The following is an 18,856-nucleotide window of genomic DNA, read 5'->3' on the forward strand; positions in this document are numbered from 1 at the left end:
CCACAATTTCTAACAAAATCAGCTGAAAGTTTATATTTGGGTTTCTTGGTAGGTCTGTCCTCTCCATGCAATGTTCGTTTTAGGTCCACTAATTGATATAGCCCCCATATAACGGTACAATCCGATTTTCGGTTTTTTTAGGTTTCTGACATAATTCTGAACCAAATCAGCTGAATCTAGACATTTGGGGTTCTTGAGAGGTCTGTTCCCTTTTTTGCGAAAATGTTCGATTAAGGCCCACTATTTGCATAGCATCCATATAACGGTACCGGACTGTATGGATTTTCTGTATTTTGAAGGTTTCTGCCACAATTGCACACCAAGTCAGCTGAAACTTTACATTTGGGGGTTCCTGAACGGTGTGTTTTCTCCTTGCGAAAATTTTTCGATTAACTTCCACCAATTGGTATAGCATTCATATAACGTTACCTTCCGATTTTCGGTATTTTGAAGGTTTCTGCTAAAAATTCTGAAACTTGACATATGGGGTCCTTGAAAGGTCTGTACTCTTCATGCAAAAAACTTTCGTTTCAGGTCGATACTTCCCTATATTCGATATTTTACTGGATTATTTCAATTTTCGTATTTAAGACAAAAATTACATATACAGGCCCACGTCTGCGTATAGGTCCCAATATAACGGTATTTTTATAATTTTAGCAGAATTTTTCAAATGATTTTTTTTTAATTTGGATTTTTTAAAATTTCCTTTCAAATGATGGAGGGTTTTCATATATCGACCGAGTCGAACTTACTGCGATTTTAGTTTTTCATAATCTGCACAAATTTTCCTTTAATTTGGAAAAAAATAATTTTGTGCACGTATTTTTAATTTTAGTTTTTAATATAAAAAAATCCATTAAATCCTTTTTTTAATTTTTTGATATTTTATTTTTATTAAAATTTTCAATTTTTTTACTGTCTTCCCTTAGATAAAAAATGTGGAAAATAAAGAATATGAAATATTTGTAAAGTTCTTACAAAGTGGAAAGGAATCACGTACTATCAGAGGGATAGAACTTCAGCCTTTGTTGTACCTAATGCCATTACACTACGACATCTACTATTATTATACCGAAACAATATCGGCTGCCGTTTGCAGTGGACGTGTCATATGGATGGAATTCACGATGCCCATATTTTTACCTTCGAATTTGGTAAATCGTGATATTATTACATATTCGTTTATTTTTTGTATAAAACATTGTGTTTTTGTAGATGAAACAGATGTCCGAGGTTCTTAATACTTCAAATGGCGCCCAATCGAATCGTATCCATTCCAGACAAGTCAAAGTTTTTCATAGCCAACCAATACATATGGTATCCCAATTGCCGGCTGTCAATAGCATTGCCCTTGTCGATGCCTGGGATGGTGATGTTGAAGTGATTTTCAGTTCCATGCGGCTGTTGATGTTTTGTATTTGCATTTTAAGTGTTTGGAATTGAAATATTATCAAATGTATATGAGTGCATTTTAAAATTGCAATTTCTAGTCCCTTGGATAATTTATTAAATTTTGTGTACTTAAAATATATGATAGTTACACTGTGCAACAAAAATTCTTTTTTTTACAAAAATAACAGGAAAATTTCAGCAGATTATGAGAGAAGAGCTAAAAATAAAATACACGTACATCAAGGTTCTGAAAGTTTTTATCGAAAAGTGGACTAAATGGGTTACTCATTTCTGGAAATTTTGGAATTATGATTCCTTGGAATCCGTTCATTTAAGGTACATAGTGTCTTCGATAATATTACAGATCATAATATGAGGATTATTTTGGTTGACAATTGTAACTCCAAAGCGAGTCAACCAAAAGGTGTGTTTTCGAGTATTTTTTATATATTTTTTTAAAAACTGTCTTTAAGCAAGAACGTGGCATATGAAAATATTCTACAAATTTATTATGCCCTCAGTCATATGGCTAGAGAGTAAAATATATCATTTGATACGGCCAAAATGTGCCTCATCGAAATAACGGTTTTAGGACAGGACATTTGGAATCGATCTGGTGATGTCCGCCCGTCCGTCCGTCTGTCTGGCTGGTGCGTACGATTACTCTCGAAGAGAGTACCCGATTTGATCCAAACTTGGTACATCGTAATATTATTGTCAAGCTTAGATGGAGTTCGGAAATGGGCAATATCATTTTCAAAAAATATATTTTCTGCACAGAAAGAGAAAGGATTATCCGTTTGCTTTTGCTCCAACTTTGCATATCCTAATATTTGCATTGGTGCTAGGTCAGGTGAGAAAATATATCAAGTACCTCCACCACAAAGTGTCAAAATTTTGAATAATTACTCTTATAAAATTTAATGTAAGAGCCCAATTGTCTTCAAATTTCACACATTCCAATAATTTTATTAACCCAAGGTCAGGTGCTAAGATGAAATATATCGGACCACTCTTTCTGGTTCCCCCACAAAAAGTCGAAATTTTCAAAAATTTATTTTTTGCACAGAAAGAGAAAGAATAATCCATTTTTACTCCAACTTTTCACATCCTAATATTTGCGTTGGTGCTAGGTCAGGTGAGAAAATGGACAATATCGGTCCACTCCATCAAGTACCTCCTCCACAAAGGATCAAAATTTTGAATAATTACAACTCTTATAAAATTTTAATTCGACGGTCTTCAAATTTCATCGCAATATTTTTATTAACTCAAGATATGCCGTGAAAATGTGATATATCGGTCCACTCCTTCTGGTACCTCCCCCCACAAAGGTTCAATATTTTGAATATTCATGAAGCTCATAAAACACGAAATTAACATTCAATTCCCTTTAGACTAGGCACACCTCAATATTCCCATCAACGCAAGATCTGTTATAAAGATGGTAAAGATCGGACTATTCCTTCTGGTACCTCCCACACAAAGGGTCAATGTTTTGAATAACCAAAACGTTTATAAAATCTGAAATAAGCATCAAGTTCTCCTTATATTTCACTCATTCCATTATTTCTACTAACACAACATCTGTTGTGAAGAAGGGATATGTCGGCCCTCTCCTTCTGATACCTCCCCCACAAAGGGTCAACATTTTGAATATCTATGAAGCTCACAAAAAGCGAAATTGACATCAGATTCCATTCCAGACTAGGTACATCTTAATATTTCCATTAGCACAAGATTCTGAGGTACCAGAAGAAATGGTCCGGACCATTTCTTCTGTTCAAGTTTTTGAAAATCAAAACTCTCAGAGAAAGCGAGATAGCTTCCAACTCTCTTCAAATTTCACATATCCAAATATTTTTGCTAACACAGGATCTGTTGTGAAGATGATATATATCTGCCAAACCCTTCTGGTATTTCACCCAAAAAGTATGGGAAGTTGTCGTTATAGTCCAAATCTGGCACGTTGTAATATTTATATCAGTCTTAGGTCACATATGATAGGTCAATATTGGCCAACTGGTTCGGAACCTCCCCCCATAAGGGTCAACATTTTGAATAATCATAACTCAAGGCTGGGGTATACTTCTGTCGGCAAAACTGACTGATACTATTTTAGTTGTTAATATATATGAATTCGTGGCATTTAGGTGTGATTTAGACCCTTGACGTCTTCTAGGTCCTGCAGTAGAATTTTATGACAAATAATTTTGTGGTATATTTTGACTTGCTACGATACCGTGTAAAGGGAGTTTTTAACCATGTTTTAAAAAAGGACCAAAAAGACCCCTTTGTTGAATCGATTAAGGATTAAAATGCTCGACCAAAATATTCCTCGTACTTTTATCTGCAATATTGCCGAAAATACTATATACCTAAAATGCAGGGATTTCGAGGAATCTTAATCCGAAAATGGGCAAAGGGGTTGAAAGGGGAGGGAACTTGTCCCCTCTATTTAGGTTACTTACCGTGAGTAACCGTGTCTTCTGCTTTTTTGTGCCTTCATAATCTGCTGGATTTTTCAGGAAATTAATATTTGTGTTGCACAGGGTTATATAAAAAACCAGTAAAGAAAGTCTTAAAGTCGGCCGGGCCGACTTTATGATATCCTACACCACTTTGCTAATTTAGTAGAGCTCCGCATAACAATTAAAAGTTTTTATGGGAGAATTCAATCATATAATTATAATTTAAAGTTCGAAGAACTAAATATGCCGAATTCGGATAAAAATATATATGGGAGCTATATCCCAATCGAAACCGATCTCGATAAAATTTGGCAAATATATTTCTGAGCTGTATTTGATATATTTCCCTGAATATCTTTGTTACGGAGTGCATATTACGGCTGTGGGTAACAAATATGACAAATCGGATGAACAGTATATATGAGAGCTATAGCTATATCTGAACCGATCTTCACAAAATTTGACATGCTAGACTCAATTCGGTCGTAAGTGTCAAATTTCATCCAATTTGGGCAAATATTAGACGTTTGGTGCACAATCAAATGTAAATGGGACGAAGTTATATATGGGAGCTATATCTAAATTTTGACCGATTATCTCCAATTTCAATAGAGTTCGTCCTTGGGCCAAACAAATGATTTGTGCAAAATTTCATCTGAATGCGAACTGTACATTGTTTACAAAAATACATGGACAGACGAACGGACGGACGGACGGACATGCATAAATCGAATGTGATTCTATGCAGATCGTCAAAAGGAACTATGGGTCTATCTCGTTTCTTTTTGCCTGTTGCAAACAAATGCACAAAGACATAATACCCTGACCACCTTGTGGTGTAGGGTATAACAAGTAAAAAAGCTGTAAGTTCAGCCGGGCGAACTTTGAATACCCTTCACCATTTGGAACGAATTTGGCAATTTTTAAAAACAATAAAATCGTCTAAATTAAAAATTCTGTTAAAATCTTAAAAATACCCAATGTAGCTGTTATATTAGGGTCTATACGACGACATGAACCTGCATAAAATTTGTCATAAGCCATTACAATATTCAAATGCGAAATTAAAAAAAAATCGGTAATAATGTAGATAAAATGATCAAAATACAGAATATCGGGAGGTACCGTTATATGGGGGCTATACGAAAACGTGGACCTGCACAGACAATTTTCTGTATTAAGCTGTAGTATCCATTACGAACTTCAAATACCAAATTTGAAACAATTCTGGTGAATAATGTCGCCAAAATGATAAAAATACAGAATATCGAGAGGTAAAGTTATATGGGGGCTATACGAAGACGGGGACTTGCACATACAATTTTCTGTATTAGGCTGTAGTATCCATTACGAACTTCAAATACCAAATTTGAAACAATTTCGGTGAATAATGTCGCTAAAATCATCAAAATACCGAATAACGGAGGTACCAATATATGGGGGCTAAAAAACACACTGACCTGCACAGACAATCTCCTGTCATAGGCTGTAATATCCATTACGAACTTCAAATACCAAATTTGAAACAATTTCGGTGAATAATGTCGCTAAAATCATCAATATACCGAATACCCTTATATGGGGGCTATACGAAGACGTGGACTTGCACAGACAATATTCTGTCATAAGCTGTAGCATCCATTGCGAACATCAAATACCAAATTTGAAACAATTCCGGTGAATAATATCGCTAAAATCACCAAAATACCGAATATCGGGAGGTACCGTTATATGGGGGCAATACCTAAACGTGCCCATTTTCAATACCAAAAGTCCTGCAGACATAATATACATTTGAGTAAAATTTTATCAATCTACTTCAATTCGTTCGGAAGCTACAGTGATTTCCAAAGACGGACGGACATCGCTAAATCGACATAGAATTTTATGCTGATCAAGCATATATATATACTCTGTGGAATGACAAACTTAATATACCCTCCATACTATGGTGAGGGGTATAAAAATAAAACACTTTTAGTTTTTTTTTTAATAATTTGAGTTGTTTTATTGCTATGAATATTCCTTTTTCTTATTTTTATATTATTAAATATAATGTCAGAAAAATCAAATGTTTTCATTTTTTGTTTTTATTTATTTTGTATATATTTTTTTTCCTTTTTATTTTGATCTTTTTTTCTTTTTGTATTTGTTTGCTGTTTGTTTTGGGTAACTAACTCTATGATCAATTAACTTATTTAATTTCTTTTGCAAATTCATTTGTGTTTGTAACTTGTGTTTTACAAACATACATACATATGTTTTATTTATATTTCAATTAGTATATAATTATAATTTTAGGTATATATGTAGTATTTGTTGTCTATTTTATAAATAACGTTAAGTTTGTATGTTTGTATTTATGTGTACTGAAGTCATTGTTGTGATTGGTCAACTAAAAATAATGAAAAAGAAAGAACAAAACATATTTTCGAGTTATTTTCAATGAATTAAAATAATTAAAATTTATTTGTTTAGTTTATAATCATAATAATGTGTGTGTGTGTTTTGTTGTTGTATTTATGTGTGTACGTGTTGTAAATTTGTTCTTAGGTATTAAGTTTGAGTACCATCATATCATACTACAAATTTGTTTATATGCATTTATATATGAATATTTATATATAGGTATTTTTAAATAGTAATTATAATTGATGAATACATTTGAATTATTACAGTTTTCTTTTATTTTGATAATAAATACAGTTATATTTTAATGAAATTCTTTTGCGTTTCCGTTATTGTTTAATTTTTACAATGTGTGTGTGTGTTATTTTATCTGGGACATTTTGTAACCATTTTGTTTTTGTAAATTATTTTTAAGTTTTCTTTTTTAGATGTGGACAATTACATGTGTTCACAGAGTTGAGTATATTTTTTTAAATGGATTTTGTTTTTCTTTTTTATTTAGATTTAATGTTTTTTTATAAAAGTCCACAGGTCTTTACCTAAACTAAGCGTTTTTTATTTTGTTTTGTATTTTCTTGTCGGGCTTTCAATAGAAAAATATTTTATTATATATATGGCTAAAATCTACATTTAAAATTTACATCTAATGGGATTTGTTATTTTCTTTTTATGTATACCTAAAAAAGCACTATACAATTTGTTGGAAAACAAATAGCTGTGTATTTGTTTTTATTTGCAATGAAATCTACAAAATAGGTAATTTTCTGTTTACATCGATTAATTTACAATTTGCAATTTTTTTAGATAACACAGTGCTTTACAGTAAGAATACAAATTATACTTCTTGTCCTCATAGGTTCTTCGTGTGTCTTTTTGGAAGAAAAATTTTACATGGCTTGCAGTACGCCAAAAAAAAATATAGATCGAAAGAATAATTTCCTCAGTCGACGCCCTCGCAGGCAAATTTATTTATTATTCTGAAGCTGAATTAATTTGCCGATGTCATAATAAGTTTTTTTTTTCGATTTCATAATGAGGTTATATTTTAAATTGTATCAAGTATTTTTGCTGAAACTCCTAATAATGACGACACGATTGAAATCTGTTACATAAAATGGTTGACTATATATTCAGAGTTTTCGGACGATTCAGTATGCATCGAACGATTTGCAATGTAAATGTACCCGCTGTATGCCAAATCTCAAACAATTCCAAAGCACTTAATTGGAAATTCAATCAAGCTAACATTTTTTATAATTGATTTTCAAATTATTGCATTTCAGTTTTCTATGATTTATTTTCTGCTGGTCTTTACCTCTAGCTTTGCCGCAGATATGTCGAAAATCAATTGAGACTTTATATGAGATATGTGTATATTTTTTGGAAAATTTTAAACTTTTTTGACTTGGAGGTACCTGAAAAACAGTGGAGCGATATATAATACTCATACGAATATTGGTATGTGCAAAGTTTTGAAAAAAATCGAACACTAATTCCAAATTTAATGTGAATTATTGTTAATCCAAAGATTGGACCTATATATTACATATTTATATTAGATTTATTGTTGAAAGAGGTATACGGTGTTTAAAGAAAACCACTAACTTTTATATAGGGGTTAATTTATTTAAAAAGGGGAAGAAGGAGCCCTCAAATTCCATTTTCTCATCAAATCTGTGCTTGATAAATTTATTGAGTTATACGATGGTTAAAAAAATATTGATATAGGTCGTATATTATGTGTCATAATTATACAACATTTTGACCGTCTACATATAGGTGAGTTTCCGATCTTCACACAAAATCTTTTGTTAGTAGAAATATTAGGATTTGTCAAGTTTCGCTGGAATCGGATGCCCACGTCACATTTAATGCGACTCTAAGTTTGATAATAACATAAACATGTACCAATGTTCTTCAATAGTTTCGTGAGCACCAGCCAGACAGACAAATTGACGGACGGCCGGACGGACGGATACGGCTGGATCGACTCCAAATGTCCTGAAAGTGATTTCGTCCAAAGAGACCTATGCCATGAGGCAATTCTTGGTTGTACCAAATGATACATACTCTCTGTATATTCGATTTGTGGAATTGGATACATTTTTGTGGTCTTTGATAATTTAGAGATAATTCTTTTTCAAAATCTATTCAAGAGTTGAACCGATTTATACCAATACCAGATGAAATGATTCACATACTTATCACCTATCTGATTATTTAGTTTTTTTTTTTTCTCAGAAAAAGATTCAATAACATTTTAAAAAATTTTGTGCAATATTGGGTTCAATGCAAACTTGCAGAGTGATTCATCCGACAACATTGCCATTTTCCTCGGAGTAGACTTCGAAGCCAAATTCCTTATCCTGAATCCCAGCCTGTTTCAATAGCTTCTGGAGAATTTGAGGCAAACTACAAAAGTTTTACTCTGCACTCAAGTCAATATAAAAATGTCAAGGAATGCCTTTATTCGGCTAAAAGAACAAGAGCATTTTCCCATTTACACTATCTTCTGGTCAATATCGAAATTTTAAGGATTGCCTTTTAAAAGATAATCGACCATATATTTACGAAATATACTGCATCGTAGCCATTCCCTACATCCACAAAATAATGTGGTCTGGAATCACTTTCTTTTATGATTTAATGGTTTTTTATTTGACATCAAACATTTAGCTTGGTAATAACAAATTTATAGCACCTGCAAAAGCTTCTCGATTTCTCGATCTTTTTACCAATTTCACATGTTTGCTATAATAATTTACTTTTGTGGATCGAATTTGACATGAAATTACTTTCCGGTCTGTAGGTATATTAGGATGATGTGTTCAACAAAAATAATATGAATTGCATCGACATCCCTACGCAAGTACCAGGACCGACTTCCTGAAGATATTGGAGATATATAATTGAAGGACTACTTAAAGAATCTTTCGAAACTACAAGATTAGTTTTCTAATTCTCGTTTAGTAGCCACATTTGACTACAGAGGAAAGATCGAATTTGACATGAAATTACTTTCCGCTCTGTAGGATTTTTTAGGATGATGTGTTCAACAAAAATAATATGAATTGCATCGACATCCCTACGCAAGTACCAGGACCGACTTCCTGAAGATATTGGGGATATATAATTGAAGGACTACTTAAAGAATCTTTCGAAACTACAAGATTCGTTTTCTAATTTTCGATTAGTATCCACTGTTGGTTGCAGATTAAAGGTCACAAATTCCGCACTCAAAACTCCTTCTCACGCTCTATTATGCGTGAGAAGGAGTTTTGAGTGCATTTAATGGATTTTATGTTTATTAATGATCCATTTCATTCTTCAAAAAATTTCACAGAGGGGCAAAAGGAGTTTCTTGGCATTTGGGCGAAAGCACGAGACCATGCAAATGTTGCTCTATATTTACGCCCTCTATCGTGGACATTCAAAATTTTACTCAGCGAAATCAGCTTTAATTTCAACATCATGTTATTTATGTTTTATATTTGCAAAATAAAAATGATTATGTGAGTTATTTTTACATGTCTTATTCAGTACAACATTCTGACTTCTCTCTGGACTTTAGGAATTGACAATATCTTGCCATTAACCAGAACAACTCTAAGACTGACTACTGGGTCTCAAAATCAAAATTTTCAGCATCGTCCAATAAAACTACTTCCCAAAGATGTCTGACCTACAACTTGTAGAGAACGGTACGCCATATCTGCAACCTGAACTATAATCTCTAAAAATTCTTTTTCATCAAGTTTTAGGTTATAACTTTAGATTTTTTAATAATTATTTCAAGGCTAGCTGAAATAAAGAGTGATTTTTGAGCTATTAGCATTTTTGCAAAACTGATTTAGCTCACGCACAGTCTATAATTGAAACATGAAGCATCTTACAACCAACAACGATTGCGAACAATTGAATTTAAAAGGGGCTTCTATTAAGAAAGTTCAAAGAGAAAAGTTGTCTTCAGCGAGGAAGCTTAATTTTGGCTCAATGAGTACGACTCCTAGACTACCTTTAAACAATTATTTTCGTGGGGCTAAGATAAAGCTCATGTCGCAAGGTTTTTTAATTTTATTGAATGAAAGCAAAAAATGTCGGAAATAGCATCAGATTTTAGAACAAGTTTAGATTTGTTAGAATTGGTCACCTTTGGCACGAATTATGGCCTTCTAACGGCCAATGAAACCTTTACACGCTGCCCGAATGTTGCTCTCCGGTATTTTGGCCCATTCCCGGCGAAGGAGTTTCTTGGCATTTGGCCGAAACCACGAGACCATGCAAATGTTGCTCTATATTTACGCTCTCTATCGTGGACATTCAAAATTTTACTCAGCGAAATCAGCTTTAATTTCAACATCAAAAATATTCGCGCTTGAAAAGAAATATATATAAAAATATACGTACATTTCACCTTCTAGTTGTTATCCATTAATTATATAAATCGGTAGACTTCTGCTCTATTCTAAACACTAACCCCACACAAAATTTAGCGCCAAACTTCAGTTACCTAAATCAGCATCAAATCAAGAATTACTCAACAGAATCGGGTTGTCTGGGTTCAAAGACCCATATCTCGGGATGCAGGCGAGGTAATATCAGATGTAGTAGCATTTTGGAAAGGCTAGAGTGTAAGCTATAATATATTTTACGGACTCATATAATGTGTCTATTTTTAAGAGATTTAAAAACAAATCGGGTCAAAAAAAAATCGATAATTTAGATATAACTCACGAATCGTTATAAATAATGTGACGTACAAGTGATCACATTATTTATAACCATATAATAACTACCCAGAACGACACATATGTTTTACCTAATTTTTTGATCCACGAACACGAAATGTGCCCAATATGCCAAGTTATGGCAATTAAGTCAATTGCCACTAGTGCTTGTCTTGGTTCACTGTTATGGACAAACGTCTGAATCTACATCATTGCCGAAACTCGTCTGGTAGTATTATGCAAGGAAAAATGTTTCAAAATTGCATATACTTAGAATTTTGTGAAATGTTTGAAATAGAATTTCAGCGGACCACCATCATTATACAAGTCCAAATTAATTATAGACTAGTCAAACACAATTTTCCTGTAAGGAATGTTTGAAATATTATTTGCAAGCTATAATCTACCCAACTGGGAAAGTTTATACATGTGTGAACAATCTTCCTACTCCTTTATTTTCCAATACTTTCAAAAAAACTTGCATGAGAAGGACCTATTAACAAAATCTAAAGCCTACTGCTTTCGCTCACATAGGATGATTACAAAATAGTTCGAATCAACTATAACTGGTTGCATTTTTTTTGGTAATAATTTCTCTAAAAAAATTGTTCTTTTGTTACTTCGAATAAAAAAACTGCGAGCACTGTGTAGCTTCCTTCCATTATTCCTGCTAAATAATAAAATAAAATATTCTACATCTAAGAAAATTATTGCATTATATATAAATATATATATAGAAACTACTTTGTTTGTGTTTCAATTTTTTTGTTTTTATGTGATTTTTTTTACATACATATATTTGAAGAACTTGTAAATAAGGTGGGGTGTCTAACGTTTTATAATGTTCCATAAAATAAACTATGCACGGAGGGGGATGATTGTTATTATATTAATTACATTTGTATGACTAAATATGTTTTATGATTAAATGATAGCTTATACATAGCATTACTATCATGATAATGTTCTTTATACAACAGGAGAGGAGGAGGAGATTAATTAAAAATATATATATATATGATGTGGTGAAGCGCTTATATTTGTATTTAAGTTTATTTTATGAAAAGAAAATATATATATAAACTAATATTTTTTGTTTGATGAACAGTTTCCTTTTTTAATTATCGACAAATGCCTATTATGTCATTATTACATACTTAAGCTACAAAACTTAACACAAATTTAGTTTGTTGTTGTTTTTATTTCCTTATTTTTACTTTACTTATTTTTACTTTACTTTACTTATTTTTAAAATGAACATTTATTTACTTATGCTATTGTGTGTGTTTATTAGCATTTTGTTTTTGTGTAGATTTATAATTATTAGTTTTTATTATCCTAGATTGTATTAAGTAATTAATTATGTTTATAATATGGTTACCTTTTTCTGTTTTTTCTTTTTGTTTCTGTTTTTATGTTAAATTAATACATATGATGTCCTTTAATACATTAGCTCTTTTTGGAGAGAATTAGAATAAGTATTTGTTTCTTTTTTGAATTAACTGTATTGTATGAGTCATGGTATTTATATAATTCTTACATTTATGTGTATATATATTTGTGTGTGTGCTTCTTTTTTATAAAACAAGGAATTAATTAAAAAAAAAATAAAGACAAGTGCCAGCCAAGTAATAGTATCTTCATCTTAGTCATATCAACTTTTCGTTTTCTTTTTTTCTTTTGTTTATATTTTGTATTTTTAGTGGCACTCGGTAAATCCGAGTATTGTCTATCAAAAGTGTTTTACATTCTTCTTTTTTGTTTTCATCAGTATTCTTTACTTAAATATGTTTCTTTTTTAAAAACAAAAAAAAAAAAAATGTGAAAAACATAAAAATAATAAAAAACAAAAAAAAAATAGTCTAAAACAAATGGACATTGATGTGTTGAAGTAGTCTATGTATTGTTGTGGGGTTGTGGATTTGTATCTTCTTTATCAGTTAATGTTGTTCGCTCGCTTTCACCACCAATGCCAACCAGGAGGATATGTCGCTTCTGATGTTGCTAATGATGATGATATCCTCCATATGGTATGTAGCCACCATAATACATCATATTGCTTAGCAGATAATGATTCAACGCAATTGATTTCTGTAACAGAAAGTTAATTATGAATTTTAATGGAAAAATATATTTACATACACTTTTATCTAATTTTATTTCTTTTTTATATTTGCAAAATAAAAATGGTTATGTGAGTTGTTTGTACAAGTCTTATTCAGTACAACATTCAGACTTCTCTCTGGACTTTAGGAATTGGCAATATCTTGCCATTAACAAGAACAACTCTAAGACTGACTACAGGGTCTCAAAATCAAAATTTTCAGCATCGTCCAATAAAACGACTTCCCAAAGAGGTCTGACCTACAACTTATAGAGAACGGTACGCCATATCTGCAACCTGAACTATAATCTCTAAAAATTCTTTTTCATCAAGTTTTAGGTTATAACTTTAGATTTTTAATGATTATTTTAAGGATAGCTGAAATAAAGAGTGATTTTTGAGCTATTAGAATTTTGGCAAAACTGATTTAGCTCACGCACAGTTGAAACATGAAGCATCTTACAACCAACAACGACTGCGATCAATTGAATTTTATTATAAAAAAGAGGTTTCTATTAAGAAAGTTCAAAAAGAAAAGATGTTTTCAGCGAGGAAGCTTATTTTTGGCTCAATGAGTACGACTCCTAGTCTACCTTTAAACAATTCTTTTCGTGGGGCTAAGATAAAGCTCATGTCGCAAGGTTTTTTAATTTTATTGAATGAAAGCAAAAAATGTAGGAAATAGCATCAGATTTTAGAATAAGTTTAGATTTGTTAGAATTGGTCACCTTTGGCACGAATTATGCCCTTCTAACGGCCAATGAAACCTTTACACGCTGACTGAATGTTGCTTCCGGTGTTTTGGCCCATTCCCGGCGAAGCGCTTGCTTAAGGTGATCGACACTTTGGTATTTTTTAGTGCCAACCTTGCTTTCCAAAATACTCCAGACACAATAGTCAGCTGACCTCTTTGGCAAGTAAACACGATAATTTTGTTTGTTTACAAACTGCTGGACAACGAATGTTTTCTCATCGGAGATGGAGAAAACCAAATTCGGCAGTTCACCACTTTCGGCCAAGTGAAGCAACTCTTTAGCTCTTTTGAGTTTATTTATACCCTACACCACAAGGAGGTCAGGGTATTATGTCTTTGTGCATTTGTTTGTAACAGGCAAAGGAAACGAGATAGACCCATAGTTCCTTTTGATGATCTGCATAGAATCACATTCTGAGTCGACTTATGCATGTCCGTCCGTCCGTCCGTCTGTCCATGTATTTTTTTAAACAAAGTACAGTTCGCATTTATTACCCTATCCAGATGAAATTTTGCACAAATCATTTGTTTGGCCCAAGGACGAACCCTATTGAAATTGGAGATAATCGGTCAAAATTTATATATAGCTCCCATATATATCTTCGCCCGATTTGCCTTTTATTGTACACCAAACGTGTAATATCAGTCCGAATAGTATGGAATTTTGCACGTACGATCAGATTAGACCTGAAAATAAGTATGCCAAATATAAAGAAATCACTCTATCACGATTGAATTCTATTACGAATAACTTTTTTTCTGGAAAATTCTCACCAACATGCTTTTGTACGCTTGTAAACAATATAATGAGCTGCCACTGGAATAATTTTAACAGCTGTCGGACGAGTGGCTTAGAAACGAAAGCAGTCTGAAGTTGGTTGAAGTTTTTTTCATTTCAACCTGTATACTTAAGATGTACCACTAAAAGTATCATATATTTTGATTTGTAAAAAAACGTCTCTCATTTTCGAGAAACTTATCATATTTTCTCGTATATGCTACAAATTTTCTTATAATTTAACCGTCACATAGCCTGTCTGGGTTGGATTTACTCTACTTGGTTTGTAGATCAAAATTCTAAATGGTTTGGGGTTTTATGTCTAACTTTTTACGGGTTGTATATAGCCTTGACTATACATAAAGATACCTCAATATTTTTAGTTATTTCGCAACATTTAACACAGAGCATTTAACATTTATAGAGAGCTTTGGAATGTCTAAAGAACAATTGGCTCAAAAAATGACTCATATCGGTCCACTTTTTGGTATTGTCCCTATATAAGGGCAAACTCCGATTTTAAGTTTATTGTACGTCGTAACCTTATTATCCATGCACACTTGTATTCTGTTTCAGATTTACTTTCAAAATCAGTAATTATTGAAAAAATTTAATTTTGTCGTTAATAATTTAAAAATGCCAGTTGTAACATCTGGAACATTTTTGGTCTATTTTTTCGGGTAAATACTCACATAACCATTTTTAATTACAATACTTATCTATTCATTATATAATTTTATAGTTAATACTAACATTTCGAAATAATATTTTATATGCGATGATGCAGTGATTAAAAATAATGATGATTTTATACTCATTTTGTGCTGGGGACAACAGATGACGATGTGATAACGATGTTTTTTGTATAGATGCGTGGGTTGTGGTGTTGTGCACTTTAAAACAAATTAGACACTTTGGAGATATGATGATGATGATGATGTTTGGACGATGACGAAATTTAGTTCTATACACAATGATTTTGTTGCTTGCTATCCTTTTCTTTACAAATAATTATTGTTATACACTTTCGTATCATTAAAAACAAAAAAACAAACAAATAACAAATTTGTTGAGTGATTTTTTGGATCACACAAAAAAAAATGATATGATCGCGAGGAAAGGAATGGATAAACACATAGAATATAGAAAATAAACAAACAGTTTAGCAACAGACGTAAGCGATGGCGTTTTGTGTGATCAATGGCGGGAGATGTAAGGCATTAACTGATGGATTGATTGACTGATTGATGGATCGACTGGATATTTCTTTCTATTTTTACATTGTTGAGAAACGAACGAACGACGACTTTCAATACTTTGTGTATGCAATAAAGTTGCTTTGGAAGAGTCCATTTACCGGGGCCTTTGTCTGTTGATAAATAAAGAAATTAATTGAATTCAATTTTTTTTAAATTTAAATTTATTTAAGCAAAAATATAGAATAAACCAAAAATAAGAAAATTTATGTTAAATAAAAAGAAAACAAAAGAAAATACATTTTTTTGTTTAACGACAAAAGCGCACTTGCGGAAATGTTAAATGCAATTCAAGTACTTTGGAATTTAATGAAAGTTCAATTTTTTTGCAAGATTTCAGTTTTTTTTAAATTAATTGAAAAATGTATATTTATTTTATTTGTTTTAAATTCCATTACAATCAAACGATTTTGAAATTGGGCTCTCTTTATTCATCTAATGTAAAGGGTGATTTTTTATCTATTATCTTTTTGGCAACACTGGTTTTAAACAGCTCATGGACGTTTCGTGATTTGTTTTACTGCCAAACATGTTTAGGTTGGGCCGTAAGTTAACCATAAATCGGCTTATAAACGAACAACATTTGCAAATCATTGAATTTAATTATCAACAAGTAAAATAGCATCAGTTGATTTTGCCGACAGATTTATACACCCAACCTTGAGTTATGATTATTTAAACTGTTGACCCCTTTATGTGGGAGGCTCCGAAGCTGTTGGACAATATTGAGCAATTTGTATCGGACCTAAAACTGGTAAAAATAATACAACGTGCCAGATTTGGACTATCTCGACTACTTCCTATACTTTATGTGAGATATGTCCAACATTTTTTGAAATATGTGGAAATATGCGCGAGGCAACAGATATAGCGGAGTGAATTGTTCCATTTTTATACTTCATCTATTACAGATAAAAATATTGGTATGTCCAGGATTTGTAGGAGATCGAACATTTATATCCATGCGAAATCGCAAATTTCGATAAATTCGTATTTCCATACTCATATCAGATTTCTGGTTAGGGGAAATATTTAGGAATAGCAAGTTGTACAGAATCGCCGACTTATTTTGCAGGTTATGACAGATAGAAGTGCTAGGTCAGGTGGACAACAGATCTTGCATAAGCAAACATATTCGTATGTGTGAAATTTGAAGAGAGTTGGATACTTACTTCGTTTCTTTGAGCGCTTTGTTTTTCAAAAAATCTTGAACCATATGCGGGGAATGGTCCGATCTCTTCCATTATTATAAAAGATCTTGTGTTTATGGAAATATTGAGATGTACCAAGTCTGAATGGAATCGGATAATTATTTCGTATTATATGAGCTGAATGGATACTCAAAATATTGTTCCTATGTAAGGGAGGTACCAGAAGGAGTGGACCGATATGTCCCATCTTCATACCAGACCTTAAGTTAATAAAAATATTGTGATGTGTGTAATTTGAAGAGAACTGGATGCTTATTTCTGATTTTATGATCGTTTTGGTTATTCAAAACTTCGACACTTTGTGGGGGATGTACTGGAAGAAATGGTCCGATCGATGTTCCAAATCTGAATGGAGTCGGATGTTAATTTCGCGTTGTATGAGCTTCATGGATACTCAAAATTTTTATCCTTTGTGGGGGAGGTACCAGAAGAAGTGAACCTATATTGTCCATCTTCCCACCAGATCTTGGGTTAGTACAAATATGGTTATGTGTCTAGTTTGAAGACAACCGGACACTTATATCATTTTATAAGAGTTATAATTATTCAAAAATGTGACCCTTTGTGGAGGAGGTAGTGGACCGATATTGCTCATTTTACCACCTGACCTAGCACTGATGCAAATATTAGGTTTCGCAATGTTGGAGCAAAATCGGATTATCGTTTCTCTCTCTGTGCATAAAATATATTTTTTTTAAATTTCGACTTTTTGTGGGGGATGTACCAGAAGGATATTGCCATCTCCGAACTCGATCTAAGTTTGAGAAAAATATTACGATGTGCCAAGTTCGGACCAAATCGAATACTCCAGCTAGACAGACGGACGGATTTGGTCCAAAGAGACCTAGGGTCTAAAACTGTTATTTCGATGAGGCACGTTTTGGCCGTATTAAATGATATATACCCTCTCTAGCCATATGGTGCCCTCTCTATATATGGTATAGAAAGCGTACTCTGTTGAGAAAACTCATCGCACGCTTCTTCCATTTTGCGGCAAAGCTCATTTTTGGCTCAATGGGTATGTTGTAAATAAGCAGAATGGTCGATTTTGGAGTATAGATTAGTCAGAAGCATTGCAAAAGCTACCAATGCATCCAGAAAAAGTCACAGTTTGGTATGGTTTATTTGCCGCCTAGATCGTGCGATCGCCCTTGAACTATTATTTCGGGAGCTTCTTTAAGGTATAGACATACCGGAGAGCCCGATTGAATTGGCGCAATGGAAGTCAACATTGAAGTATTTAATTCGAAAGATATCTGCCAAAATGTGGGAAAGTATGCCAAAATTGGACTAAGCGTTTGTAACATTTAAGGCCCTGTCGCGGTGGTCAACATTTTCATGAAAAAAAAATAAAAATGCCATGCCTTTTTCTAAATTTTAAGAGTTTTTTGAAAAACTATCCAATGACTCTAAAAAATCACCCTTCAGATGAAAAATGTCTTTCTATTGAAAACTTGTACAAATTAGATGGCAATTTTGTTTTAAAAAATTAGGAAATTAAAGAAAAATCATTAAAAATGTCTGTTCTTTGATATTTTCAGACTTGTCGTCCTTTTTGCTTTTCGTTTGTTTCTTCTTGATATTCTTTTGGTTTTTGGATTTCCTTTTTTGTTACAGTTGTTGTTGTTGTTCTTGTTGTAAATACTTACCGGAAATATTGATCATGCAATGACTGACGCTGGAATTCAGCGGCCTGTAAATACTGTATATATGTAATTAATGAGTAAAAAAGTTTATCGAGGGTAATGGAA

At 32.5% G+C, this 18,856-nt stretch overlaps 2 protein-coding genes across 20 annotated transcripts in view; one reads left to right on the plus strand and one right to left on the minus strand.

Annotated features, from left to right (window-relative positions):
- The first annotated feature begins 299 nt into the window (after positions 1-299).
- On the plus strand, positions 300-1,547 carry LOC105261939 (uncharacterized). Its single transcript, XM_011295036.3, has 2 exons — positions 300-1,157; positions 1,219-1,547. Exons 1-2 carry the CDS (start codon positions 1,041-1,043, stop codon positions 1,444-1,446), a joined length of 345 nt encoding a protein of 114 aa, XP_011293338.1. The 5' UTR covers positions 300-1,040; the 3' UTR covers positions 1,447-1,547.
- A 5,380-nt stretch (positions 1,548-6,927) lies between these two features.
- Positions 6,928-18,856, minus strand: part of LOC101889247 (arginine-glutamic acid dipeptide repeats protein) — a 109,097-nt gene continuing 97,168 nt past the window's right edge. For 11 of the 19 annotated variants that reach the window (XM_059126017.1, XM_059126030.1, XM_059126025.1 and 8 more), the window contains 3 exons: positions 18,755-18,807; positions 15,392-16,007; positions 6,928-13,093 (listed from right to left, as the gene is read on the minus strand). In XM_059126017.1, coding sequence (XP_058982000.1) covers positions 15,992-16,007; positions 18,755-18,807 — 69 coding nt within the window. In that variant the 3' untranslated portion in view covers positions 6,928-13,093; positions 15,392-15,991. The remainder of the gene's footprint in view (positions 13,094-15,391; positions 16,008-18,754; positions 18,808-18,856) is intronic. The other 8 variants (XM_059126035.1, XM_059126032.1, XM_059126028.1 and 5 more) reach the window with 5 other exon arrangements.

The sequence above is a fragment of the Musca domestica genome, unplaced genomic scaffold, assembly GCF_030504385.1.
Source record: "Musca domestica strain aabys unplaced genomic scaffold, Musca_domestica.polishedcontigs.V.1.1 36, whole genome shotgun sequence".
Classification (NCBI taxonomy): domain Eukaryota; kingdom Metazoa; phylum Arthropoda; class Insecta; order Diptera; family Muscidae; genus Musca; species Musca domestica.